Source organism: Gasterosteus aculeatus, chromosome 14 (assembly GCF_964276395.1).
Source record: "Gasterosteus aculeatus chromosome 14, fGasAcu3.hap1.1, whole genome shotgun sequence".
NCBI classification, from domain to species: domain Eukaryota; kingdom Metazoa; phylum Chordata; class Actinopteri; order Perciformes; family Gasterosteidae; genus Gasterosteus; species Gasterosteus aculeatus.
In genome coordinates, this window is record NC_135702.1 from 12,389,823 (window position 1) to 12,417,463 (window position 27,641).

At 42.2% G+C, this 27,641-nt stretch overlaps 1 protein-coding gene across 2 annotated transcripts in view; it reads left to right on the forward strand.

Annotated features, from left to right (window-relative positions):
* Window positions 1-26,897, forward strand: part of LOC120832092 (uncharacterized) — a 73,949-nt gene extending 47,052 nt beyond the window's left edge. For both annotated transcript variants that reach the window (XM_040198130.2, XM_040198131.2), the window contains 56 exons: window positions 263-370; window positions 470-523; window positions 1,657-1,710; window positions 1,805-1,849; window positions 2,380-2,433; window positions 3,118-3,162; window positions 3,259-3,312; window positions 3,921-3,965; window positions 4,057-4,110; window positions 4,230-4,274; window positions 4,830-4,883; window positions 5,380-5,424; window positions 5,500-5,553; window positions 6,341-6,448; window positions 6,830-6,883; window positions 7,112-7,165; window positions 7,322-7,366; window positions 7,658-7,711; window positions 9,239-9,283; window positions 10,411-10,464; window positions 10,787-10,840; window positions 10,956-11,009; window positions 11,548-11,601; window positions 11,736-11,789; window positions 13,436-13,480; window positions 14,014-14,058; window positions 14,343-14,450; window positions 14,609-14,662; window positions 14,775-14,828; window positions 15,055-15,108; window positions 15,535-15,642; window positions 15,849-15,902; window positions 16,027-16,134; window positions 16,473-16,526; window positions 16,712-16,765; window positions 16,953-17,006; window positions 17,104-17,157; window positions 17,521-17,628; window positions 17,799-17,852; window positions 17,968-18,021; window positions 18,228-18,281; window positions 19,189-19,242; window positions 19,589-19,642; window positions 19,735-19,788; window positions 19,974-20,027; window positions 20,350-20,403; window positions 20,799-20,852; window positions 20,986-21,039; window positions 21,816-21,833; window positions 22,076-22,129; window positions 22,468-22,530; window positions 22,655-22,820; window positions 23,329-23,438; window positions 24,095-24,175; window positions 24,365-24,547; window positions 24,733-26,897. In XM_040198130.2, coding sequence (XP_040054064.2) covers window positions 263-370; window positions 470-523; window positions 1,657-1,710; window positions 1,805-1,849; window positions 2,380-2,433; window positions 3,118-3,162; window positions 3,259-3,312; window positions 3,921-3,965; window positions 4,057-4,110; window positions 4,230-4,274; window positions 4,830-4,883; window positions 5,380-5,424; window positions 5,500-5,553; window positions 6,341-6,448; window positions 6,830-6,883; window positions 7,112-7,165; window positions 7,322-7,366; window positions 7,658-7,711; window positions 9,239-9,283; window positions 10,411-10,464; window positions 10,787-10,840; window positions 10,956-11,009; window positions 11,548-11,601; window positions 11,736-11,789; window positions 13,436-13,480; window positions 14,014-14,058; window positions 14,343-14,450; window positions 14,609-14,662; window positions 14,775-14,828; window positions 15,055-15,108; window positions 15,535-15,642; window positions 15,849-15,902; window positions 16,027-16,134; window positions 16,473-16,526; window positions 16,712-16,765; window positions 16,953-17,006; window positions 17,104-17,157; window positions 17,521-17,628; window positions 17,799-17,852; window positions 17,968-18,021; window positions 18,228-18,281; window positions 19,189-19,242; window positions 19,589-19,642; window positions 19,735-19,788; window positions 19,974-20,027; window positions 20,350-20,403; window positions 20,799-20,852; window positions 20,986-21,039; window positions 21,816-21,833; window positions 22,076-22,129; window positions 22,468-22,530; window positions 22,655-22,820; window positions 23,329-23,438; window positions 24,095-24,175; window positions 24,365-24,547; window positions 24,733-24,882 — 3,660 coding nt within the window. In that variant the 3' untranslated portion in view covers window positions 24,883-26,897. The remainder of the gene's footprint in view (window positions 1-262; window positions 371-469; window positions 524-1,656; window positions 1,711-1,804; window positions 1,850-2,379; window positions 2,434-3,117; window positions 3,163-3,258; window positions 3,313-3,920; window positions 3,966-4,056; window positions 4,111-4,229; window positions 4,275-4,829; window positions 4,884-5,379; window positions 5,425-5,499; window positions 5,554-6,340; window positions 6,449-6,829; window positions 6,884-7,111; window positions 7,166-7,321; window positions 7,367-7,657; window positions 7,712-9,238; window positions 9,284-10,410; window positions 10,465-10,786; window positions 10,841-10,955; window positions 11,010-11,547; window positions 11,602-11,735; window positions 11,790-13,435; window positions 13,481-14,013; window positions 14,059-14,342; window positions 14,451-14,608; window positions 14,663-14,774; window positions 14,829-15,054; window positions 15,109-15,534; window positions 15,643-15,848; window positions 15,903-16,026; window positions 16,135-16,472; window positions 16,527-16,711; window positions 16,766-16,952; window positions 17,007-17,103; window positions 17,158-17,520; window positions 17,629-17,798; window positions 17,853-17,967; window positions 18,022-18,227; window positions 18,282-19,188; window positions 19,243-19,588; window positions 19,643-19,734; window positions 19,789-19,973; window positions 20,028-20,349; window positions 20,404-20,798; window positions 20,853-20,985; window positions 21,040-21,815; window positions 21,834-22,075; window positions 22,130-22,467; window positions 22,531-22,654; window positions 22,821-23,328; window positions 23,439-24,094; window positions 24,176-24,364; window positions 24,548-24,732) is intronic.
* The last annotated feature ends 744 nt before the right edge of the window (window positions 26,898-27,641 follow it).

The following is a 27,641-nucleotide window of genomic DNA, read 5'->3' on the forward strand; positions in this document are numbered from 1 at the left end:
CACCTGTCTACAGGCAGATTTACTGCAGGCCGCAGTCTTCTTGACAGCCTGTTGTTATTTAGGCGATGCCTTGTCTGTGTTATGAATGGCTCCACTGAGTTGTGGGGAGGCTCAGTGTCTTCACTGTGCAAACCTATCATTTATAACATGCGGCGTATTGGGATGTCGCTCTCTGTATTTCTCACTTTCTAAAATATTTATTATTGGTAGATGAAGGAGTGGTCGGTATCAACAGCGGGTAACCATCTTTGTTGTCTGATAGGGCAAGTGGGGTCCTAGGGGCCCTCCAGGAAAGGCCGGGGCCCCGGGGAGGCACGGTGAGAATGGAGAAGATGGTCAGCCCGGGTCACCTGGTGCTCCTGGATCGCAGGTGGGCACATTCTGAATGGTAAACGGGTAAACCCTGCATGCACAGCATGATTGTTATTGATTGTTCACCTTCTTCCACCTTGTCTGTGGTCGACATCAGGGCCCGTGGGGATACAGGGGAGAGCGAGGGTCCAAAGGGGAAAAAGGTGATGAGGTGAGGAATAACACGAAACAGCTGCTTTTGTCATTCCCACTTAAATTTCAGATTTATTGTTTGTGAAATTGTAGCCAAAGAGCAATGGTTATATAAATATACATAAGTTTCATATATGAATAGCTTCACTTTTATCAAAAGCACTTTAACCTGACTGGTGTAGTTTAGACCTAAAAGTTTTTGTCATTTTGTCAAAACACAAGCAGCCATTTAATACTTTGCTATAAGTAAAACAAATAGACAAATTACTTGATATGTTTCAGTTCTTTATGGTTTTCCAGACCTTGATGATATTTTGCTAACCAGTCTGTTAAAGTCTCATCTGAGGTAACTGTTGAAAGTGATGTTGGAGAGAGAAGCTTTAAAAACAACCAAGACTTGCCTTTTAAGTCAAAACGGCACATCTGTATGCAAGCAGCTGCGTATTTACACATTCAATATTCTTCTTCTTTTAGCTCTGTTTTGCTCTTTACCCGCCAATGAGGGAGGATGTTCTCTCGGTTGTATTTCATAAGGAAAATAAAAGTTGCAAAGTAGTCGTCAACGTATACAGTAGAGCAAAAGAACTGGAAACCTTACAAACTGGCACGAGATGTGCACGGCCTCGGACCGCAGCGCTCTGCAGCGCCCACACCATCATTGGTACCCATCTCCTGATCACTGGGGATATTTGTGAGAGGAGAAGCATGTGAGGAGCTAAAAGGATTCTAAAATACAAGCGGTTCACCCCGCTGGTGCCTGGAAGTACAGAAGCATCAGCCTGCCGAACCACAAAAAGCTTTTTCTTTTCTCCGGCTGTGAGCCTCCTTAATTCATATAACATTATGTTTATTTGTGTTCTTCTTATGCAGCGAACGCAACTGCAATCTGCATTTCCTTGTGCAGCCCCGTTGTACAACGGCAACAAATGAACCATGTAATATTTATCTGCTAAATGTGGATATATATTCACCAGTCGGCTGTTTGGTGCTGGCGATCGAGTACCGATTTTTAGAGGCAGTCCGCTGCAACCAAAAACAGCGCAACGAGAGGGTTGAAAATATCCGCAGCATTGATTCCCTGTGGGTTCGTTACTATGAGCCATTGAATGAACTTTTAAGTGAAAGTGACACTTCTCTTCTTCACCTCTTCAGGGTCTCATTGGTCTCAAGGGTCCGAGAGGAGAAATTGGCGAACCTGGTGAGAAGGTACTTGGTGCAATTAAATTGTCACCTTTGTCATCATGAACATTTCAGATAGAATTTGTCCTCACAAGAAGACGTTTTTTTGTCTTTTCTTCAGGGCTCAACTGGTTTTCCGGGCCCGCCTGGTCCAGTCGGACCGACAGTGAGTGTCTCGTTCCTGTTTAGTCACTTTTTCACATCATATTTGTAAACCTCAGAAAATAGGCAACCTGAAGCATTTCTCCATAATCTGTGACATTAAGCTGATTACACATGAAGAACATTTTACGAACAATCTGCTAGACGAGGCGCCAACGCATTACAGGATCAAATTAAAACAATGAGAAGGAAAACAGCTGTGCTTCTCTAATGCATTCATTACACATCCAACCTGCTGTGAAATAGGAGGAACAAAGCCAACAATCAGCTTTTGTGAAGGAAAGACATGAGCTTCTGAATCCCTTTTTATCCGTAATCCAGTCCGTCTTTGAACTTCCAGGCAGCGAGACACTGACTCCTATTTTCTCTCCGCTCTATTTTCGGGATTACTTGATTTTATTTGGCATAAAATCAGAACCTCTGCCTCGTAGTATTAACATATGCAGTCTGTAATCTTTGAAAACCATGTTTTCTATGTTTTTTAATGACGTTTTGTTGCTACGGTGACTCTTAATGCTTGAATCTTTCTTGCAGGGGCCTCAGGGGACCCGGGGTGGCTCCGGGCTGATGGGGCCCTTTGGGCCTGATGTGAGTGATGTGAACATTCACTTTAACTGTAACCGGCTGCAGCTTCCCAACAAGTTGCTTTCAACACACTTCTTTGCACAGTTCTGAATGATTCCTCTTGTGAATGTTGTCGTCATGGCTTTCGCAGTCGTTTACCTCCTCACTCATGTGTCATGTGCCATTTGTTACATTTAAAGGGCTAGTTCAAATTCAATTATCAGTAATCATAGTAACTGAAACATTGACTGTTTTCCTGCGGGGTCGTTCTAAACTGGTGGGCTTGGCTTCTTTATCCTTAAAATGAAAATAGAATGGCTGCATCAGTTCTCTATACCTCGCATTTTAAAATATAAGAGAAACCAAAGTAAATATTGGACTTTTGTGTCATTAACTGGCCACGGATGACCTTGATTTTGCAGCATCAGCAATTTAATGAAATTCTGTGGAAATCCGTTTGTCCATCCGTTTTCGTAACCATTTCCCAGCCTGCGTTGGGCCGGAGGAGGCCGACATCTTCTGCACGTTGTGCCGCTGGCATCATTTCTTAATGATGTGATAGAAGGTTGAGATGTCTTCTGGCTGAACGAGCCTGATTATTACTACTTTTGTTGGATCACCTTGTAGTTGTATTCACTGTGGAAGGTTCTGGAGGGATGGACAGTGTGTTGGACATTACTCATGCTGCTATGAATTTGTCGTCACCAGGGAGAGAGTGGACTGGATGGTCCTCCAGGTCTGCCGGGGCCGACGGTGAGCAGACACACCGATTTAATGACAAAACATCTGTCTGTTGGTGCCGATTATCAATATGTACACGCATGATACGTGTTTGTGGCTTTCTCCCAGGGTGCAGCGGGATTCACAGGACGAGTCGGTGCTCAAGGGGTTAATGGCTCACGGGTATGACACCGCACTAACTGCGTAATTATAACTAATGATAAACTCATTTCAATTCAACTTGTTACTGTTATTTTGAGTGTAACATTTACAGTGAAATGAAACAGACCTCAAATGATTGAATATGTAACCTTTTTTAGCATTTTTTTTACTATACCTGTAATGTACTTTACTATATGTTACATATTTGTTTGAGTTGTATACCTAGAATATTACGACTCTTTCCAATTTTTTAACCCATAGAAACGTTTATTTTATTCAGGGTAGCGGTGCGTGTCAGTGTGTCATATCCCCTTTACCCATTGTGTCATAGTTGTCTATCAGAAGTCTTCATGTTACTGCTTTTACAGTTTTAACTAACATATCGGACCTCTGAATCTTCGGTTAGCAGAGAATCATGAACATGAATAACATATTATGCGTTCAATGTATTATGAAAATGATTTTCAGTAGAGTAGAAACCTATAATTAGTCATATTTAAAATGAAGCAAATGTTATTTCATGTATTTATACTTTGCGTGTCTGGAAAGTTTCATAGACTTCAGACTGAGTGATCAAACTGAGTTTGCAGGTGACGTCTGTTCGTACCTTGTTTATTTTTTTCTTTCAGGGGGACGTGGGACCTGCTGGCAGTGTTGGTCTCAAAGGACCACAGGTACACATGTTGTGTGGTTCTATACATGCTGCAATTATTCAACACACTGGACATGTTTAGAGACTGTGAACCTTCCTTGTCTTTTGACCAGGGGCCTCCGGGCTCAGAGGGACAGATGGGACCTCCAGGACTCAGAGGCACCCAGGTGGGTACAGTTCAAGGCGAGACTGTGAATGGGGACTTTTGATACGTTGGGGTGCTGCTCCGTGCACTTTGCTGCCAGAGAAGTGCAGGAGGTGAAAGTCAATGTGTTCATCTCAACAGGGACATCCAGGAATGATCGGTGCCGCTGGACCTAAAGGAGAACATGTACGTTTCTTTATTCAACTTGAGCAGAGCTGCACTCAAGGATCTGTAGCGTGATTTACTTCCCGATTTAACATTTTAAGCTATTAACAGAATTAAAATTGGGTGACGGACTGAAGTTCGATGACTCCTTATGTGGCGACAGCAAAACTATCAAACATGCATTTCCTCCGCAAAAATGTCAGGCTAGGAAAGGAAAAGTGAATAGAGACAGATATTTGACAGGAAAAAAACAACAACTAAACTAAATAAAAGGTTATGCTCATCAGAAAGACATGAACTCTCAATCTTAGTGTCATTGCAGTGTTAAATGTATTTCTGTTGCATAATATTCTCCGTGGCTCATTTTGACAGTGTGGTTTTAATGGTTGATGAAAATCAAGATGGCAGACTTTCATTCTGCTTGGAAGCTTTAGGCCACGTTGTGTTTTTATATTCCACATCTATAATATACTCATATTCATACATATTCTCCACAAAGAGTCTAAAGTAATGTATCAACATGTAGGAAACACACCCTCATTTTACTGCTCTGTTGTTTCTTTTCTCTTGTATCAGGGGCCTGTTGGGCCTGCGGGGGCCCGCGGGGATCCTGGCTTTGAGGGGCCAATGGTGAGTTACTCTTGACTGTATAATAACACATTAATGTAGGTACACGCGCAGTACGAGCAGAGTAGATGTCGTTTGGACTGTTACAAGCAAAGTGCCGCCTCACACTGCCATCTGCTGGCTGGAAAACAAGATTGGAAGCCTTGGATAAAACACCGATTGTGCAATGGGCAAGAGGTTTTTTAATTCATCTAGTGGGTTGGTAGTGCTGAGGGAGCGGACGGCTTCATGATGCACGCTGCTCTCCACTCATGGCTTTGTTTTGTGAGTAGGAGGGAACAACAACAGAAAGGGTGTTAGCTGGCTGAGGGATCCTTTAAAACAATGAGGGCCTATTTTGGAGTGATGCCTTTAATATGTATATTATATGTATCTTCTATTCATCTTTTAAATTATTTTAACATGGAATGTGATTATTTCACTTGTATACACCTATGATTTTGTTTTTTAGTATTTGTAAATACTGAATCCACTGTTTTCCTTTGTGTGTTATTTACAGGGTGTTGCAGGAAGTCGGGGTCCGATGGGTTCTCATGGGTTGGTGGTAGGTGGTCGTTATTGCTCTACAAACATATTTACTGCGAAGCATGATTGGCCTTGACTATTTTCTTCTTCAAAGGGTAACAGGGGACCAGATGGGGACGAGGGGGATCCAGGACCTAAAGGCGACAAAGTAGGTGCCAGCTTCTTCCTGTTCACTCAGTAACACTCACAGAAGAAAACAATGCGGCGTCACAGAGCTACTGAAAGGAATAGTCCAACATTTTGAAAAATATCTCTAGATGCTTTCTTGAAAGTTAGATGAGAAGGTTGATACCTCTCACAGGAAATACTTTATGAGGCAACAACCACCGGCTGCTTTCATATTCATACTCTTCATACCCATCTTTTCTTCTTGCTTGTACAAGTGTCCCAAGTCTTACTAAACTGTCCTAGCTGGACAAATGTGTTGCAAACCCCTAATTTCAGCCCGATAAGTTCCATCGGTCCATTAGGATGAGGATGTTTTTGAGATTTCATAATTATAAGCATACAAGTTACCATATCAGGCTGCCCGTTCTCTCTATTAGTGGGAAGGTTTCATTCACTCAGATGTTAGGAAAGAATTTCTTACAGCAGAGCGTTAATTGCTGTATTGAACACATTAAGCAGGTCAGCTGTGGTATTACAGTACAAAATATTAGTAGAGCAGTAACGTCATGTTACAGGGTTTCATAATTCATAGACAACAATTGACAAAGACGCAGGCAGGTGAAAGAAACTGAATATTAAATATTTCTTAACAGGGAAACTGTGCTGGTTGCCTGGCAACCTCACAAAGAGAACAATACTCACAGCTTTGCAAATGTTTGTGGAAATGTGAAACTATTCATGTTCCATGTACCACTCACTGTATGATTCAGAGAGGTCTCGGTGCCCTTTTCCTTTGACATTTTTCTTTCTTTCTCTTTCAATCTCAGGGCTTTCAGGGGGCAGCAGGTATTAGGGGTCCTCAGGGAGAGAGGGGCCCACACGGCGTCCAAGGTTTTGCCGGAACCAAGGGCCAGCCTGGCCCCAAAGGCACCGAGGTACAGTGCAGGGCAACATCAGCCGTCATCTCCTGTTTCTTTTCTAACTTTATGGGGAAAGGATGTTTTGTGACAAAGAAAATGTCCAAGCTCAAGCATAAATTATCATTGAATTAAAAAAATTTTTTTTTTAAATGAAATAGAATTTGTTCTTTAATATGTCCCAATCATTTTTATATTTAAAAGTACCTTGAATGTAATTCATGGTTGTGGAGCTCAAATGTTTCGCAGCAGCCCACGTCTTTGAGTCATTACAACAAGTAGCATAGTATTTGGGGCATGACACTATATAACATGCATTGTGGCTCAGGAGAAAGAAGCTGCCTGTTGAAGGTCAAAAAAGGCGATAAGCTTAACTGTTTTTTATATTTCTTTATTCAGGGCCCAAATGGAGAAACTGGTCTTCAGGGAAAAAAGGGCAGCCGTGGCTTAAAGGTCAGTGATATCAAATAAAGTCATATGTTGCTCGAAAAAATAACATTTAACTGAGAAACATTCGAGCCTCCAGTGGCCTCATGAACATTGTACTGTAAAAAAGACAGCTTTCAACCACACCAGCGTGGATCAACACCCTCCTGGTCAGGAATTTTTCTTATTAAAGTGCATGTGTAACTATATCTTGTCTTGAGAATGATGCTCAGTAACGCCTGAACCTCCTTGAAGGGAAACCGAGGAGCAGACGGACGTAACGGCAAAGCAGGACCCAGAGGAAACAAGGTACTACAGCGTTAAATAATGGATGAGTAGAAACGTAAGCCGGTATGCAAATTCTTCATCCCAACCTCATTTTCAGACTTCGGGAGCCTGCTGTGAAAGTTTTGCGCTCGGGTTGTCGGGTGTTAATGTCGTCTTTCTCTCTGTGCTCTTCTTCAGGGCCGGACTGGAACGAGGGGCCACTCTGGCCCTCCAGGTGCATCGGTAAACTTAAAGCTGTCGGAAAGGATTTGAAATGTAGTTTACAATGAATTACACATAACTGGCCTCGAGTTCAAAATGCTGGTCAATACCAAATATTAGCGTCACAAATTAATTCACTTTTATATCCCTAATATTATTTTTGTTATGAGCTCATCTCTCATAACGACCACAAAAGTCATGTTTAAAGGTCAGACTCTGCAGAATTACTTCTACTGTATGAGCAGCTTGCATCTGTGTGTGTGTGTGTGTGTGTGTGCGTGTTTGTGTTTGTGTTTGTTCGATCCCTTTCAGGGTTTGCCGGGGCCACCTGGATCAGAGGGAGCAGAAGGAAAGCCTGGTACACAGGTTCCCATTCTCTATCATATTTCAACCATCCCCTGTACATGTTGTGTCCTTGTGTCATTTACTTCCTGTCACACACTCAACAAGCATTTGATATTCTTTGCATCATTTTTTTATGACACACACCTACACACACGCACACACACACACACACACGTCTTATATAGAGGGAAGAGACCGCTCACTCCACAGCATCACACACTTCACTTTTTTTTAAAGAAAGTAGAAGATTTCTGGCTTAAAGGAGCGACATGCTGAAAGACTGCTGAGATGGAAATGCACCTAAACTGAGAAATGAGTCACGTAGTAGTGAATTAGGCCGGCAGGAGGCAGTCTGTGTGCAGTGCAGCAGTGCTTGTGAGCTGTGACAGTAAGTTGAGCGGAGTGTGTGCTTTGTGTGTGTTCATCCTGTTTTATTCATCTTTGTAAGAGGACACTTAACTAGACTGCTTGTTTAGTTCTTATAGAGGGATACATAGAGAAAAGTGTCTGTATTCATAATTAACAAATTGATTTGCACATTAATAAAAGGTTCATTTTAGTAAATTAATATTTCCCTCTCTGTAGTCATTAACAAGGAAATATGACAATCTTCTGAAATTTTATTTGATAATCACTTAATAATAGAAAATAATATCAAAATTAATGGATAATGAACGTGATTATTACTCGACATTTCAAGAAAATTTGGAGAAACAGTTTAAGATTTAATTTTTTTAAGTTTTAATGAATTGTTTTGTTATTTTGCGAAAGGTGCCTTATTGTGTACTTTCCAACGGTGTTGCTGAGACAAAGGATACCATCATGTTTGCTAAATGTGATGCTACAGCCAGCAGACAGTGAGCGGCTCTTAAGACTGGAAACGTCTCCGTTCGAAGGAAACAGAATCAACCGACCAGCTAACATGTGTTAGCTGTTCATTCCTTACAAAATACCTATAATGTAAAAACAAGTTGCTGCCTAAGGGGAGCGAATATGTGCCGAGCTCTTTTTCAGCCTGCAGTAATACTTTAGTGCCGAAGCCTTTTCTTCAGCGTGAGGTTGCCGTAGCAGGTTTAGCCTCTGCAGATCTTCTTAACCGGAGGACTGATGCTGCTTCCAGTGTTCATACTGTAACAGTCACTGATCCATCCAGCCTGCTACCTGTCTGCCTCCGGGCTGTTGTACCTTGCTACCCGAGTGCTTCAAAGTGGACATCAAAATATGTCTGCAGCGTATCAGCGCTGAACTGATTCGCTAGATTTCATTTTACTTCAAACTGGGTAACCTTGTTGCCTTAACTGCACCATTTTGCAATGATTTAAACATATATGGTCATTGTTGACGAGTGAGAACGAGTAAACCGCATTAATGATCTTGTGGCTGTAGATTCACATTTAATGAGCAGATAGATGTTTAAACCTATAATGGTAATTCAAATGCTTCGAATTCATTTACATAATGATATTAACTGTGTTTCGCACCCTGTATGACCTCTGCTGTTGGGAATAATTGCACTGTTGGTATGTCCCCTGTCTCTCTCTGTCTCAGGGTCCCTCGGGTGCGGCTGGCAGCGGCGGCATTAACGGGCCGTCGGTAAGTCAGTTCAGCATTTGATTCATGACATCATCCCTCCGGCTCGTTTTAGCCTCCCTGGCACAAGCCCAGAGTTCAGCCAGATAAAAACAAATCATTACGGCTTTACAAGAGAGCCCGGGATTGAGTAAGGAGGGATTTATGAGCAGGAAAACGTAACACTGTTAGAAAAACAGGATTAACCAGGACCGAGCACGACCTGCTACCAGCCAGTTAAAGGTGTCCGGTGTGATCACTATAAGACCTGATCAGGATGATCGGAGTTCATGTTACCAATCTGTGATCATTGGACATGTGGTTCAACAACCGTTGCATTTATCCACTGCTGTAAAACCTCCCCGCCAGATGTTGGAACCTGGTTCACTGCAGCGTTAGTGTCCAATACAGATGCTGGGTTATGAAACTCTTTAGTTATTTCGATCACAATTATTAGGGTTAAACCACTTGATGGTATATACCGCCTAAACAAATTCTTCAACACCAAGATGATCAATTGTATATAAATCACAGAGAGGAGAACGGAGAACATTTGTGCGTCCACTCTCAATCTACTCATGCAGTATAATCTAAGTCTCACTTATCCACTCATGCTCACACAAACCCATCTCTGCTAAACCTGCTTCTGCCTAAATAGCCTCATGCTCGCTCGCACGTGAGACTGGCTTGGAGGTCCAGAGGTCAAAGTTCTCTGACACCGCTGAAAGTAGCCCTGAGTCATTTACATACAAGTGGTGATCGTCATGTGTTTTTTGCAGTAATAACTCCAGAAGTTACAGCTAGCATGTTATTAATTGCCAAGTTACCAAAGACTAATGTGGCATGTTGAAGAGTCTTGAATTCAATCATAATCCGCATTACATTATGCATAATCACATGGGAAAATTAAATGGCCAAGAAACAATTACATGGACAATTTAGCAGTAAAACAATGACCAAACTCATTTTACCAATAATTGAACAGCACTATTCTAAATTGTTAGAATTAAATGCTGTTTGTGTCACATTTGCCCTTCTATACTTCAGCTTTGCAATGCTCATAATGTCTCCTCTCTCGCTGGACGTCTTCACTTCTTGTGGCATTTCCTTTTATCTGAGCAATTGTCTGATCACTCTTGCTTCTGTTCCAGGGTTCCCAAGGAATAGCGGGAGTGAGAGGAGCAGATGGCCCGACGGGTCCGCCGGTAGGCTTTCTTATCATTCTCTAGAATCTGGAAGACGGAGCACTTGAGGACAGTAATTACTGTGTGTCGCGTATTTCAGAGTTGAGACAGACAGGAGAGAGTTTATTGTGCAAATTAACAACTGAGCTAAAGCGTATCGCTCAAGGAAGAACATCAGATTGATGGGACGTCTAATACGTGTGAGACAAAGGTTTCAGGGTTTTGTTTACAGTTGAGATCAATGATCTCATCTAACTAATCAGTCAAATGCACACTTGAATAATACAACACTTGGCATTCACTGCTACTTTCAACCTTTGGTGACAGAACTTTTCTATGACAGGGGTTACCGGGGAAACCAGGACCTCAGGGACCGCCTGGACCCTCGGGAGACAAGGTGAGTGCTGAGAAAAACAGCCGTCCTCAAGACAAACGGATATCTGTTGTTTGTGCGTTCATTCATGTGCATTGTGTTATGTGGATCTGTATTTTGTGTGCGTGTGTGTTCTCAGGGTTTCACAGGGAAGTCGGGCATGGAGGGGCCTCAGGGCCCAGTGGGCATGTATGTAAGTGATTCTTCAGCTCCTCATTTGTTGGAATATTATGTTAAACTGACAAACTGGAGTATTTTGCTACGATGCAGTTTGGAATATACACATAATTACAGGTTTGGTTTTATTTCATATTCATTTTGTATTTTTATGTTTACACACACACACACACATACTCAATGCATTGTTTTTCTTGCTAGAAAACAACATTTCTTTATAGTAAATAAAGTCATGGGTCAAATTAGTACAGCTCATAAAATCCTTTCATCAATAGAAATGGAAAACAAAGTTGAGTATTAAATGTAGATGAACTTAAATGCACACTAGAGTCCTTATTATATAGAAAGTTAACACCCCTTACCAAGAAAAGAGTATTTACCATTCTTCTTTATTCTTCTTCTTATAAGAAAAGAGTATTTAGCATTCTTCTTTAGCCTTTTGTCTGTATTAATCAACATGATTATCTAGCAAATATTGTCCAGTGATTGATGAGCCTGAGGAATTAACTGATAATGAATTAAATTCTTCCACCTGCTGTCCCTTTTACCACCAGGGTATCCAGGGGAACGGAGGCATGCGTGGACCCCCGGGCTTCACAGGGGAAAGGGTACAGTCATCGTTCTGTTGAAAATAAATACAGAAGACAATTTATGTTGAGACAATATTTGACAATGAATGTGAGAACAGAGTTTTTGAGACAAAACCGACACTGTCTCCTCTGCTGTCTTTTCTGTGCACCAGGGTGAGCCAGGTTTACGAGGTCCACCTGGGCCTGTTGGGAAGCCAGGGCCTGCAGTAAGTGCTCTGTAGTTTATGCTTTGCTTTATTCTCCCTTCAGTGAGTGTGTGAGAGGCGGACTGAGGGTCACACCAAGGAGGGTTTAGCAAATAAAAGTAAAAACCAGTCAAGTGTGCAGCTGGTGTGAAGGCGCGGCTATTTCAGGAGGCAAACCGGCCGCAGTGTTTGGTTTTGTTGGTCACTGGTGGCAAATATAATGGCTGACGGAGTACAAAAATAAATCTCTCTGTCCTGTTCGCTGCAGTTTAGAGTGTCGTGGGACCGACCTCAATGACCTCAATGACAGCGGTGCAGTGTTTGAGCAAAATAGAACATTTATACCAAAAAAAAAACAATGGTAAAAAGTGACAAAACGATTTATTAGACATGGCATTCACATGAAAACCACGTAGTCTGTACTTATCCAATTAAACCAACATCTGTAGACGAGGACAGCTGTGAGGACAGGGGAGTAGACTAGCATTCAGCGAGATGCCCTTTGAAGACACACTACTATCTACCTGAGCGTAGAAACGCACAAACAGCTTTTTAATAAATAGACCAAGCCCTTTCCTTCTCCTGACATTATGGACTTCCCTTCGCTTTTCTTGTAATCAGCCGGAGATTCAACTTTTATTTTGAAACTCTTTAGAGTTTCTGCACCCTATAAATCTGCCCTCCTCTTTTGGCTGATTAGATTTGGGACAAAGAAAGTCCCTCTTGCATTGCTTTCAGCAATGGAAGAAGTCCACTTCTTGTATCTTATTGCAGTGTCATGGGACACACATTGTGCTCACTCACACGGTTTGCACACTGCTGTGGTGAAATCCATCAATCTGTCACAGAGTCGGGCTGCGCTGTGCTGAGCAGAGGGATTCATCAGCTACTGGCTCCATCACTGAATACAGTGGTAAACCGAATGCAATGGAAGCCACGAAATAACCCCGTCAACAATAGGGACAGATGGACAACCTGAGTGAAGGAAAAATAATGCTGTCCATTCTTTATTCTCAAAGGGGATAAAATAACATGTAACAAAAGCCCTGTGCAGTAGACGGAGCCTGTGGAAAACATTGCTGAAAAAAGTTCTCATTTTTTGTTGAAGGTTTGACAATACACTCAACATCTAATTTAAAAGATATATATTCTTGATAAATAAAGCTCCTGTGCTTTAATTCTGTCTTTTGGAAGAAAGATATTCATTCATGCTTAATCCCATCCAACATCGATCTATCATAAACCGATGATGACGCCATCATTACATGCAGAAGATGTGTGTGTCCTTTTGGAGGATGATAACTGACCTTATTTCAGTTTCACTTAGCCTGCCTATGTTAAAAGGATACGGGAAAATAAAAAGTGAAGCGCAAATACGCAGAGAAATTTTAACAATTGTAGACGTATTGTATGAAGACTACAAGAATAAAACAGAGAAAAAACTGCAACATCACAAGTCAACATCACAATTTTGCACAGTATTGATCACTTTATAAATCTTTAGTTTCCTTTTATTGGATGTTTCCCTTTTTCATGTGTTCCTATTCCAAAAACTCTTGGGAAAGTAGAGACACGTGGGTACAAATGCTATTATTTCCCCACGCAGAGCTCAGACAGAAGTGTGATTGGCATGTTCTTACTTTGCTCTGCCTGTTTTTCTTGGTCAGGGTCTGTCAGGCACTTCTGGAGACAAGGGACCCGCGGGACCTCAGGTGAGGGTGCGGTTAAATTGGAGTGTTTGTGGTCTGAAGATGGAAATAAAATCGTATGCTTCTTCTACATGTGGTTTATGGACTTACGCAGTGATGTCAGTCTTTAACCATTTAACCACATCTTATTGTCCCATAGGAAATCACATTGTGTTAACAACAAAACTAATCAATAAAAATAATACAGGTTCACAAAACAATGTAATTCATGTGAAAACTCAAAAAATAAAAATGACTTTAAAAATTAAGTATACTCCCCTCAAAAAAAGTATCTCAGCCGTGGGCTTTTTAATCTAACTCTATTATCGGCTTCACGCTCACTCACTGGGATGATCTAATGGATATTCTAATGGATTGCTGCTCTCAGGCCTTTGGGAATAGAATTCAAACAACAGTAAATGAGATATATCCTTTATAATACCCTAATATAAAATGTTGACATCCAGTCTTGAAGTACTAATAAATCCACTTGGAAACTTTCAGAACCGACTGTTTCTTTTTGTTTTCTGCTGCCTGACGTGTGTTGTTTCTCACAGGGTCGGCCTGGAGATGAAGGCTCCAAAGGGATACAGGGCCCACCAGTAAGTTCTAGTTTATAGTGAAGTCAGGCTCATAGGTCGGCATTTTCACAACACAACATCATTTTGTGAGTTTCAGGACAAACAGTCAGAAAGCTGAAGTCTCAATGCAGTGCTTATACAACATGATCATTGAGGAAGACTTAAATTGACTAGACGATGAATTCAAAGTGATAAACTTTGCATAGCAAAGACGCACTGAAGCTGCAACAGATTGCATTATATTGTTTTGCCATTTGACCTCCCCCCTCCCCCCCAAAACAAAGTATGATTGGTCTCTATTCTAGGGCTCTCCAGGTCTCCCAGGTAGTGATGGAACCGCTGGAAAACCCGGGCCCAGGGGAAGCCAGGGGCCTCCGGGACCTCAGGGGCCACAAGGGCCAGCAGGAACCCCAGTGAGTGGGTACCTACCATCAACTGCTGCTTTTATCTCCATGTTGTCTTGCTGGTGTGGGGAGACGGGCATCCATCAATGTTTTCACTTAAGTGTCTGAACACCTGGTTCACAACATGGACAATGTCGTTTGACCCCACGTGTGCTTGATATGTTCAGGGCCCACAGGGTGCTGATGGGTTATTAGGAGCAGCAGGGGAAAGAGGAGACAAGGTAAACCACAGTGCATGTAAGAATCATGTGCTCCCTTCTATTGTGAGATTGTAGTCTGTGTAGCCTTTCATCTGTGTTCACATACTGACACGCACGCTGCTGTGACCTCCAGGGCCTCCCTGGCTCTCTTGGTGATGCTGGCCTCACGGGACAACACGGACAACAGGTTGGCCACAATCACAATCGTTTTGTTTTTTAAGAAGTACCTATTCCCCTGCCCTGCTCTTTCTACCCTCCCCTATGGTGAATCATTAGTGGATTATTCAAAATGGGAACAAACGTCCGTCGAGTTTGAAGGAGGCAGTGTGTCCCACTATTATGCAGTGATTCTCTTCTACAGTTGCATCTGAGACCATTCTGTGGACATTCACTTTTGACTTTTGCCTCATCAGGGTCTCTCAGGGCAAACAGGAATCGAGGGCCCACCTGGGCGGAAAGGAGACCAGGTCAGTGAGCACAGCAGCATTTTATCGGGGTCTTTACAATGTTGATTGTTCATACACAGGTTCCCAGGTAGAGTGTGCAGTTTGTGGATGTAAACCAGACCCTGGAGCCTTCCTCCACTAACTACCAAAAAATACTTAATACTTAATTAATACTTATTATGCAGGGGAACAAAATAATAATCAGAGCAGAGTATTTTTTTTACATACTTTAAAACATTATTACATTACATTACATGTCATTTAGCTGACGCTTTCATCCAAAGCGACTTACAATTAGTGCAAAAACATGTCCTGAGTGAGACCGAAATGAGTCTGCTTGGTTTGTATAAGAGCTTGAGGTTGGTTTGACTTTTTGTGTCGTGGACTACGTGGAAGCCTGAATTCAGTAACTGTTTCTGATTTCAAGTCTTCTTGTGTATTTCTTAGGGGGACTCGGGGTCTTGTGGGAAACTCGGCCCTCCAGGCCTCCCAGGAGAGAGAGGACTCGAGGGCTCAAAAGGGTCACAGGGGCCTCCAGGACCAGAGGGCAAAGAGGTAGGTGCATTCATCTGCAGTTTATACAAAAATGATCTTCACCTGAAATGGTGTCCTCACATGTGGGAGGAGGTGTCGTGGGGATCCATGTTATTTCCTGTCTTTATGACTTAAGAACTGGCTAATTTGTCAGTCTCCTAAAAAAAGTGAATGTGTTCCTGTAAATAGCGTGTGCAGTAAGGCTCATGCTCCTCACTTCTCTGCAGGGGGATGTTGGGCATCCTGGGGAAGTTGGAGATCCTGGACCCAAAGGGGACACGGTACATTTACTACTTTCCTCGAGTTTGCTACAAGTGGTGAAAGTGAAAGTTTTTTCTATTTGGTGTTGGTTTCCCTCTAAACGATGTCTTCAGTGTCTGATCAGGAGGTGATTGTTGTCCGCAGGGCGAGTTGGGACCTCCAGGTTTGTCTGGTCGAGAAGGCCCTTGGGGAGACCTTGGAGAAAATGGCCAGAGGGGCCTAAAGGGGGACAAGGGCCACATTGGACTAATGGTGAGCACAGTTTTGGAAAATAATACATTTTAACCTACTGAAAGGCAAGAGTTTTATTTATTTATATATATGCATCTCCATGTAAACAGCGAAACCATGATGAGTAGAGAGAAGTAAAACATTTTGTGCAGCATGATACATAAAACCCACAAGCTCAACCTTCTTCATAAGCTGTCGTGGCTTTGGTTACATTTAATCCAGTCATTTTCCATATTGGTCAACAAGAAAATAACAAAACCAGCGACGGGTAAACAGAGTGATCAGCTGCACCAGCAGAAATAAGTGATCAGTCAGACTGACAAGTAGAAAGTGTTGCTGACGTCATCCTCTTGAAATAGGGTGAGCCGGGGCTGATGGGGGACGTGGGACCCGCCGGTCTGGCGGGGTTACGGGTGAGTTTGTAACCCGGATGCATGAGCTGCTGCTCCGAGCGGCCTTAATGAACCGCTAACTGTTCGCATGTAGCACTGACATTTATTGATTCATCTCACCGATAAGCTCTTCCTGCCTACACACATTAACCACAACATTGTGTTAGCGTCAATATTCCATTGTGGTGTATTTGTGCTCGTTTTAGGGAATCGCAGGCTCCCGCGGTCCCCCCGGCTCAGATGGACCTCAAGGGCAGAAGGTAACAAGATGTCATACACTCGCAGTGTTCATCAGGTCAAAAAGAGAAAAGGGTCAAAAAAAGGGTTGATTGTTTTGATGACCCCTTTTCTTAAATTATATACTACATCACCAGTGGTGCTCTGCTGGAATCAAACCCGATAACATTTTTAAAAGGGCTTGAAAAACGTTTCCTTCTGCCTCTGCAGGGGATGTCCGGGCCTGTAGGACTTTCTGGACCTCCGGGGTCAAGAGGCCCTCGGGTAATCTCTGATTCCATGTCCCTTGTGGCACAACATGACGTACAGTTCAGCTCTAGGGGAAAAGCATCCATTTGCTCTGTGTTGGTCCTGTGCTTAGGGAATGGCTGGTGTCCGTGGAGTCAAAGGAGACTCAGGGGCGATGGGGCCACCTGTGAGTATCCTCAAGCTTTACAAAGTTGTTAACTTTATTTGGTTTGCTTTGATATGTCAGTTATGAACAAGCATCCCGTTACTTTTACAAGCATCTGCACAGCAATGTGTCCTCATTGATCACAAATATTATGACATGATTGTGACATTTATGTTTGAACTGTACATGGTGCCTTTAAAATAAAAACCCTCACCTCACAATCTGCATTTTCCTCTCGGGGTGCAGTTAACCTGTATCGGCATTCCAGACAACGTAGATCTCTCCATCTGAATTTAGAACTTTTAATGGCATTGAGTAACCGACATTGAGCTTAGTCTGACTTCAGACTACATCGTTCCTGTTCTTCTGATGTCTGCACGGCAGGGACCAGTAGGACATGTTGGACCTCAGGGAGACCGGGGACCTAAAGGGGAAGAGGGGCCGCATGGGCTCAAGGGAGAGCAAGGAGCTCCAGGTCCACTAGGGGAACAGGTTGGTAAGGTTTTTCATGTTATATGTGTCTACTGTATGATGGTATTTATAAAACCCATGGGCCTTTCTGCAAGGTGATACATCTTTTTGAGAGAAGTATATTCTAATACAAAAAATGTAGCTTTTCCTTGTGCCAATATCCATCAAAAAAATATGAATTACCTGTGCAGGGCGAGCATGGTCCGTCAGGAATCCAAGGTCCTCCGGCTCTGCCAGGGATTGAGGTAAAAACTGCACATTTCATATTAGCTGTAAGACTTTTTCCGATACCAATATTTCTCTTCCCCCCCTTAACCAATCTTACTGTGCTGTTTATACCTCTTCCTTCTCTTTTTCCAGGGGCCTCCTGGAGAGATGGGACCCCAAGGTCCTCCAGGTACCCCGGGGGCTCCTGTAAGTGTGCCAATGAACACAGAAACACTTTGGATGATGAAATCGTATTGTCGTCAGCAGCTCGTCTAAAATTAAACCACTTGTTTGGTGATCATTCATTGTTGAAAAAATATATATATATAATACCAAATCCCTGTGTGTGTACGTGTGTGTCAGTGTATTCTGTCCATCTTTTTTTTCTTTTGATCAACTATATTGCTTTGCAGGGAGTGCAAGGAAGAGCCGGCCCAGAGGGGAAAAAAGGCCCGCCGGGGGAAAAGGTAAGAGCCTCTTTGTTTCTGTGTCATTTGGGGTCTTGATACATCGTAAGATGTATTTTAGCATCTTTTAAACATTGGAGTTTTAGAAAACATTGAAACCTAATTTTCAAATATTTTCACCCATTTGGATGGTTATTCTGCTTAATTCCAAGATGACGTAATATACTTTAATTTAGGGAATTATTGAAGGATAGCAAGTTAAAGGAATAAAAAAATGTTGGCTGATAGAGTTAGAACTGTCTGTTCAATATAGATAGATAGATAGATACTTTATTACACATAGAAATATTAAATTATTAAATTAAATTAAATAAACTAAAACTGAAACAAAAGAATAACCTTACAAATAAGGTCCAAATACAAATAATTTGTAAAAGGAGAAGAGGAAGAGGAAGAGCAGCAACATCACAGCAGTACATAGTTGTTATTGTCATTATTTAGCCAGGGATGATTTATTGTAAAGTGTTATTGCACTGGGCAGGAATGATCTCCTGTATCGGTTCTTGTGACAGCGGAGCTGAAGGAGTCTGTTGGAGAAGGTGCTCCGCTGTCCCTGTAGCAGGTGGTGGAGGGGGTGGTCAGGATTATCCAATATGGATAACAGTTTCTTCAGTGACCTCCCTTCCACCACCTTTTCCAAGCTGTCCTGTTTACAGCCAATGATGGAGCCGGCCTTCTTAACAAGTTTGTTAAGTCTGTTGGTGTCACCGGCTCCAATGCTGCTCCCCCAATATGCAATATTGCTTTTCCAAACTATCTAACTATGACTTTAAACTGTACTAACCAGTACTGGCAGTGACACTTGCAGTTTAAAGACAACACTGCAGATCTTCTCTTACATTAGTAAGTTGTGCAAACAGAAACTAATTTGCTCCTTCAGCATTCACTGTGTGTTTGACCACTGCAGGGAGATGATGGCCCGGATGGATCACCAGGGAAGACGGGTCATGTTGGAAGGAGGGTAAGAGTTGTTATAGTCTAGGTAACATTTTGCTGGTGAATTGAAGTTCATATAACATATATTAAAGTAAAGAACATATATTTCCTGTTGTGATGAATCAAAGAAGGTTAATATTTAGTTAATTTAGCATCTGTACTACTATGCTCGTGCTATTCTTTTTTTTAACGTTTTCAGTCTTTGTGTGGTATTTATAACAGGACCCAACCAACAGATAATATGGAAATGGCCAGAAGCAGCCACTCTGACAGATGCAGCTTGTACAGAATCATACATAAAACATGAAGGGCTTAGTGTCCCCTCTTGCTTCCTGTTGCCCCATTGAAAAACATTACAAACTTGTCCACAGGGGAAACGGGGGAAGGCTGGAATCAGAGGGATCCGGGGAGACAGAGGACCTAAGGTGGGATACGCAGAAACAAAGCCACAGGTTTTCCATACCTGTGTTTAAATGATGACGGATGAGTCAACAGCAGATTGTGTTTCATCGCTCAGGGCCAGAAGGGGGGAGCTGGACTGGATGGCGTCTCTGGATGGCCAGGGCTCATCGTAAGTTCATTCGTCACCTGATGTCTGGGTTTATGTCACAGATGAACATATCAGCACATTTGCTTCATTTGGCCGTCTCTCCTGCTCGTCGTGAAGAGATCAATAAAGCAATGAATTTCATTAAAGTGCATTTGATTTTGGAATTCTGTGAATTAACATCCACTTGCTATTATTTTGTCACGCAGGGAATCCCGGGCTTGCGTGGAGAGGCGGGCGATCAAGGCACAAAGGGGAAAGAGGTAAAAGAACCATATTAGTTCATTGTGAGAATCAACATATAAAAAGACCTGCATCTAACCATAGAGTATTTGATGAATTGTCTTCATGAGATGGCACACAGCTGATACACGTGGATCATCATAAAGACGTGTGAGGAAAGCCTTTTGCCAAAACAGACAGATTAATAAGCCAAAATTGAAAGATACCGTATCTGGTCCATGCTCATGAAATGCTGTCACCTGCTGGGCCGAGTTCCGGCTCTAGTAGAACTCTCTCTCTCACCAGGATGTGCTGATGAGCTGTCGGATTCAAGAGACTTGACTGTAGTGTTTCTGTCCTCAGGGTGAGAAAGGAGACATGGGTCTGCTGGGGCCCCCTGGAGCTGATGGCATGAAGGTAGGAGACAGTTAATCTGCTAATATGGACATAGACAACTAACTATGTTTGCATCAAACATACAGAAGTTTGTATCATTACTGTACCAATGATTACAGTGCAGTCACGTGAAAGCAGGGAATGAGGGGTCTGGGATGGCCGCTGTTTTACATCAAACTAACTTCATGTATTAGGTAGAAGTTGGTGATGCTCGCTATTTATGATCCAAGAAATTCCTGATAGATTTAGCAGGCTGTGGTGTCAACAGGGTGACTAGTGTTCGCATGTCTTTCTTCATGTAAAAGTCCCCACTTGGCCTCAGCATGAAGAGGCTGATCAAATCTACACTCACTCTTTTTAATTTGAGGAAATCGACTGTCATAGCAACCGGTCATTTTTTTCCTCGTCTTTTCCAGGGTATCCGTGGTCTTGTTGGGTTGCCTGGTCTACTGGGCCCGATGGGAGAGAAGGTACTCAAAACTAATATTGTATTTGGTTTCTCCCTCTGATGTTTTGTTTTGATGGGGAAGGTTTTGCTACCTTTGAACATGTTGTATTGATGTTCCACTCTGATAAATGGGTTTGTTTCTCTCTCTCCTGTAGGGAAATATTGGTCCCCCGGGACCGAGGGGAACACAAGGGACGCCAGGACTGCCTGTAAGTTCTTTGATATTGTCAGGATCTCCGATCCCCCCGAGTTGGTTGATGAGAAGAATCGCAGCACGTTGATCAATTAAAGTCAAAAAGTTAACATTTATTTAGAAGAGAAAAAGATTACATGAGCAATTCTCCGCAGATATCTGGCTCTAACTATTGCCTATAGGCAGGAGGTCAAACACACCAGCACATATCTCAGCACATACCCCCCGAGCAGTGAAAACGCTGAGTTTTTATACACATGTGAAGAACATTCTCTGTGCCAGTTACGAGAAGCTACAAAGCAGGTTGAGATAAGAACCCAGGTGAAGCTGAGGGTAGCACACACACACACACACAAGATCCTCCTCAGTGGCCGGTGCAAATCATTATTAATTGACATAAAGTAAAAACGTGGATCCGGAACGAAAGTTCCGAATAAGATATGAACCAAGGCCATGAACAGAAGTCCTTTGTTTTGAAGCTTCTATGAGATCGAGTTAACCGCTCTCCCTTCTCAGGGCGCAGCTGCAAAGCAACATTTTGTATCATGCTGCTCTTTGCACATCAGGGTCAACTACAGGACACTTGAGACACGGCTTTAGCACAAAACAATGTTATAATATATTTTACCAGTACATGCATCTCACAATATCGATGTTATGAAATCTGATGAGTTCTTAACGCAGCAGATTAAAAAATACTGGCACAAAGCTATTTGTCAATAAATGCACTTCACGGGGTGAGAAATAAAATGCTGATGCCCGTTTCTTCCCCTGTCTTCTCCTCTGTTGCAGGGCATGTTTGGGTTCAAGGTACGATATTATCAACTCAACTCTCTCCTTTAGGCACATCAAACTCACTGAGGCTCTTATTTACCAGTGTCTGAAGCGTTGACCTTTATTTTTGATGCCACACGTAATCATAAAGCTTTCCCACTTCAGAGTAAGCGTTTGAATGTAATGGGATTCTTTATTTCCAGGTCAACGTGTTCTCGTGTAATGGTGTCGTTTTCCTGAACATATTGTGTGCTCATCATATTTCCTTCTGCCCGCAGGGTTTGAAAGGCTACCAGGGTTTCCCTGGTGTGCGTGGCAGGAGGGGGCTCCCAGTAAGTTAACAAAGGAAGAAACCAACGTTTGGTTTACAGTGAAATGTGTTCAATCCGATATGAGTGTTTGTTATTTCATACTTCTTGTGTGCCTCACTGCTGGCTTAGTTTATAACGTATGCCTTGGTTTTATCCGACATAAGTTCAACCCTGTATTTTGGGATTTTACACATGCTGTTGAACACAGCGTTTGATTCGCGATATCTTCAGATTTCTTACGTCTTTTAGTTCCCTCTCATCAATCAGTTGCAGTTTTATATTTGTCAACATACAGTGTGTTGATTCCAATATTGTATTTGTAGCGTGTACCCAATATGTGCGTCTTCCTTGTGTTTCAGGGCCCACCTGGGGTCCCTGGACCTCCGGGAGAGTCACTGAACATGACGTTGACTCAGCTCAAGGCACGACATTTATTACATATTAAACTTCTGCCAAAACATTTACCACAAGAGCATTTGGAATGTGCGTTGACCGCAATGCAATCCGATTGACTTCTTTTTTCTTCTGTTTTTTTCCCATGTCCAGGACCTGATGTATGTGTCCGATAAGCCCAACTATTCTCTGATCCAGACTCTGCTAGATTCTCTGCAGCAGGAGCTGCGGCTCATGCTGGATCCTCCCGATGGCAGCAAGGAGCATCCTGCCACCACATGCATGGAGCTCTGGATCTGTCACCCCGAATACAGCAGCGGTCAGTCCCACTAACAGGGAATTATTTGGGGAATCGCTGCACTGCCTTGAGTTCATAACACTGTCCTCTCTGTTTAGATGAATGCATCATCCTCCATATGAGCTTTTCAGAAACTGTAAAAGTGAGATACATTCTCAGCTTTCTGAACATCAAAATTTGGTTTTAAAAAATGTGTTATTAGCCACAAAATAACAAAATATCATCATAATTCCTGAACATAAACAATATAGCAATATATAGAAATACATGTTTTACTGTCTATTTCAAGTGGTAATACTTCTAAACATACAGCATCTCAATGTACTTTAACTCAAGAACATTACATGTTATAAATTATCCAAATGATCTGTGCTCATCAGTTTCCTCTGCAGGCACTAGTTAAAGCGCGAGTTCTACAAAAACATTTTATACTGCCATATTAATTTATTCTTCTCTTTATTGTCAGCATGGACCTCAGCAGTTTCATCCTGCCTGATCTCATCGAACTCTTGCTAACCTTTTCCTCCAGGAATGTATTACATCGACCCCAACCAGGGCAGCACAGGGGACGCTCTGCTGGCCTACTGCAGCTTCTCCTCCACATCAAAACACACCTGCCTTCATCCTCGAGACTCTCAGGTATGAAAGCATCACCTGAGAAAAGGCTACCGGAAATTGCACCTTGAGATCAATAGCGTTAGGTCTAACTCTATTCCCCTTGTTGTACAGCCTGAAAATCAATTTGATGATTGTCTTATCAGCTCACCCTTTCACAGTGACGACCGAGACATCTGCAGGGATGACTTGACCTTAAGCTTTTGACTCAGTCACATTGAAGGAAAATCCAAAATCTTATTTCGGTAATTTCATCGGTTATCAATGACATAATATTGGTTTCACTGACTGCGTTAGTCACATCCTGCTTCACGCACACACACACACACACACACACGTTGGTCCCACACTCTTAAGAGCTGTAGCTGAACGAGGACAATCCCTAAAACCGCCATTCATCTTAAAAAACAAAACTCACCTCACACCCTCTCAAGTCTAATATAGACAGCTCCATATAAAAACGGACTCGCTCGAGCAAAGAAGAATATGAATTGGTCTCTGATGTGAAGTGAATACATAACTCACTGAGCCGATATACCTCAGGTTCATACTTGAGCTGCATGCTAATCCAGAACTCATCAGCAGATGTCTGAATATTGTTGACCTCGCCAAGTCTTTCATTTGAAAGCGGGACTTGAATTCAGATTTCCAAATACATGCCCTATTTTCTCTGCCTGCAGTTGCCCACCAAAGCCTGGATGGAAGAACTTTCTGACGAGGCGTCCTTCCAGTGGCTCAGCAGGCTGGAGCAAGGGTTTCAGGTGAAGGGAATGAAAAACATGCCAGGACTACTCCACAATAGTAGATTTTCTGCACACATTTTTCTTGTATTGTTTTTGGTCATATGGTTATGGAGTTGATAAAAAGAACATTTTGTCTATTTTCCATTAGCTTACTTTGTTCTTACCTTTTTAATATTGTTAATGACATTCTTATTCCTTTTTTAACAGTTTTACTATCCAGGTGCTAATGTGGTCCAGATGCGTTTTCTGAGGCTGCACAGCAGCACTGCCGTGCAGAATGTGACCTTCTCCTGCCACCCAGGACACAGACTGGGACAGACAGACAGCGACATCAAATTCCTCACTGACACAAGGAAGCAAAGTTACCTCGGAGCGCTTAAAGACTGCGTGGTACGCAAAATCAGCCCATTTTCATCGTTATATTATTAATCTTAGCGTGTGTTTTCTGTTGATACTCTTAATGTTGGTTAGAAAAGCTCAACGTCACATCGAAAAAACATCATCGACATCAGTGATTCCTGGATTCCTTGCTGTTAGATGAGAAATCATTTTTTGTTCTGTTTCCCGTTTGTCAGCCTGGAGAAGAGACCCTTTCTGGACCTCGGGAGTCTGTCTTTGAGTTTGAGGACCTCCATCTGCTTCCTCTGAGAGACGTAGCGCTGATGGGTGGAGGCAACTTCACACACCACTTCGGCTTCACTGTTGGACCTGTGTGTTTCAGCTAGAGGTGCCGAACAGCCGTGGGACACAAGCCTCTGTTCAAACCATGGACACCTAGAGGACTGGAACATCGCTTCCAATTTCTGAAGACGTCACTTACCTCTCCTCTGTTTTTGAGGGGATCAATCCCTCAAGTTGAGTGACTCCGATATTCAAGAATCTGAGAGGACACAAGCGAGTCAATTTTGTTTACAGACACGTTTATCTTGTATTGCATAATTTAAAAATGTATGGGTTTTTTCTACTTTATATACAATGTTTTTTTTCACTCCGTTTGAATTATGTGAGTTATCTATTTTGGGCTTCAGTCGGCCCCCCGCACGTATAAAAGCCAGACTGTCTGACCTGACCTCTTAACAACGTGTTCTGCATGAGGACACAGCTTCTCTGGTCTCCCCAAACAGTATGAAAAGAGAGTCACGCATGCATACTTAGTGTTTTCAACAGCAAATTTCCTCATTTTAATAAAACCTAGTTTATGGTTTTTCCAGTTAAATGTAATTGTAAGGGGTACTTTTTGACGTCTCAGGTATGATACATTAAATAATGTACACATAGCTGCTAAAGCTGTTGTTGCCACAATATGTTTTGTAGTTTAGTATTAAAACAAAAAAAATAAATCAGTTAAAGTCGATTTAAAAAACATTACAATGAGCGACATATTTATAAAGTAGCCACAGTCACAACCAATCACAACTGATCTGATAAAAGACCACACCCGATAATCAATCAATCATCCATCTTCAAACCACTTATCCGTCCTGCAGGGTCGCCGGGGGGCCGCAGTCAATCACAGCCAACTTCAGGCGAGAGACACGGCGTTCATCCTGGACTGGTCGCCAGCCAGTTGCAGAGCTACACAGAGACAAACCAACAATCACATTTACACACCTACGGGCAATTTTAGCCCAGAGCTCGTCTTTGGACTGTGGGAGGAAACCGGAGTACCCGTTGAGCCGGGACTTTCTTGCAGTGAAACCACGGCGCTGACCACCAGACCACCGTGCAGCCCACACCTGATAATCCAACAAAGAGAATAATTAAACACATCGAATTCAAATGTAGTCATGAACACAATCTCTGACTGAAATATTAGGTGCAACAAATGGAGAATTTAGTTAGATTATCAGACTAGTATTTTCTCCTTTTCTCTGCGGTTCTCTGACATAAACATTGCTGCTGGTTTATGGATTTATTCCTGACTGTACAAAGTTCACCACATTTGAATTACTTAATTCTGCTACGCATGTATTTAGCAGGTTTACATTAGACTACTTACTGTTTTAATAGAACTGTGTTCTTCTCATGCAAACCAAAACTCAAGACTAAATAACCGGAGGGTGCAGATCTACTTATGTCGTCCCAGAACAATACTCTATTTACTCTCACTGTATTGAAAATAATCGTGCATACGTTTGGCTGTGGAGTAATAGGAGCCCCCCCCCCCGGCCCTGCAGAGCTTTGTCAGCCCCATGGTGGGAAAGAAATTGCAACCCACTTAGCATTGAGTAATTGCTGAATTTCATTCAGGTGATTAATTTGATCTGAGCAGAGCTTTTGTCCAGATAGAAGCAGCAAGCCTTGTAGCCTCTCAACAGAACCACGATTCGCTGTGTGTCCCAGAGTTGGTGAGCAGTGAGTAATAAGGTGTGCCCTCCGTGCAGGGAGTGCGGGAGTCATTTGAGGGGGATCTCAGGGAGCTTGTGGTCATCGGGCTTGACTGAAAATTCCGTTATGTAACAGGGAAGAAATGTACTTATTCTTAATCTCAATTAGACTAATTGGACTGGATTAGAAATTCTGGCCTGGTGTTTGATACTACATGTTTTCCTTTTATGTTTAGATTTGTCATCATTCCATATGATAGCCTTGGCTGGCTGAGACTGATCATTTTTACTTTACTTGTTTTGTACGAAGTATCACGTCTGAAATGACATGCTGGACATCCATCTTGTGTGATTCGCCCCATCAGCTCATTCAAAGAACTGTCAGCTGAATTAAAAACAAATACATAGCCAAATATTGACTCTGTGTATTCATCAAAGTTTAGCAATGGTGTGTTCATGAATCAAAGTTTTGGAATAAAGTTCTGACCTGATAATGGTGGACATCTCCATATGTACATCTGCATCTGCACCCCATAATCATAACATATCTTTTTATTATTATGGGACTGTAAATACAGTGTTAATTGGAGCTGCATTCTGCTTGTTACAAAATTAGAGGCTACACAATCCCCTCCAAACCTAATTCGGATATAATGAGAAAAGAGAATGATAGATAGAAGTACATTGGACAACATTTTCTTTTATCAAATAAAAAACATTCCCTTGGTATTTCTTAACAAAACACATTTGCAAGGCTTTGGGTAAACACTCCTTGACATTTTAATCTATTTTCTTAAGAACTAGGTCACCACAGCAGAGGGGACACTTAAGACAGTTTGTGGTGGTCCATCAGAAACAGGTGGAATGTCGAATTTAAAATTTCACAGTAACAATCAATCCAATAGTAGCGGAAATATAATTTTAAAAAGTAACCTCATTATAGAGCCAGAGGATAAGTGGATGTATGGACCTGCTGTTGGTAATGGATTAAAGTCTGGGAACAGTAGGAGTATAATCTATGTTAATCAGAGGTTGGAAAAATGCCTTCTTCCATAATGAGTTATAAATAATGTTATTGATTACGGATAGACAATTAGTTCATTTTGTAGTTTCATATATTTATTTACATGATGATTGCTTCTTTTCTTTTTCTAAGT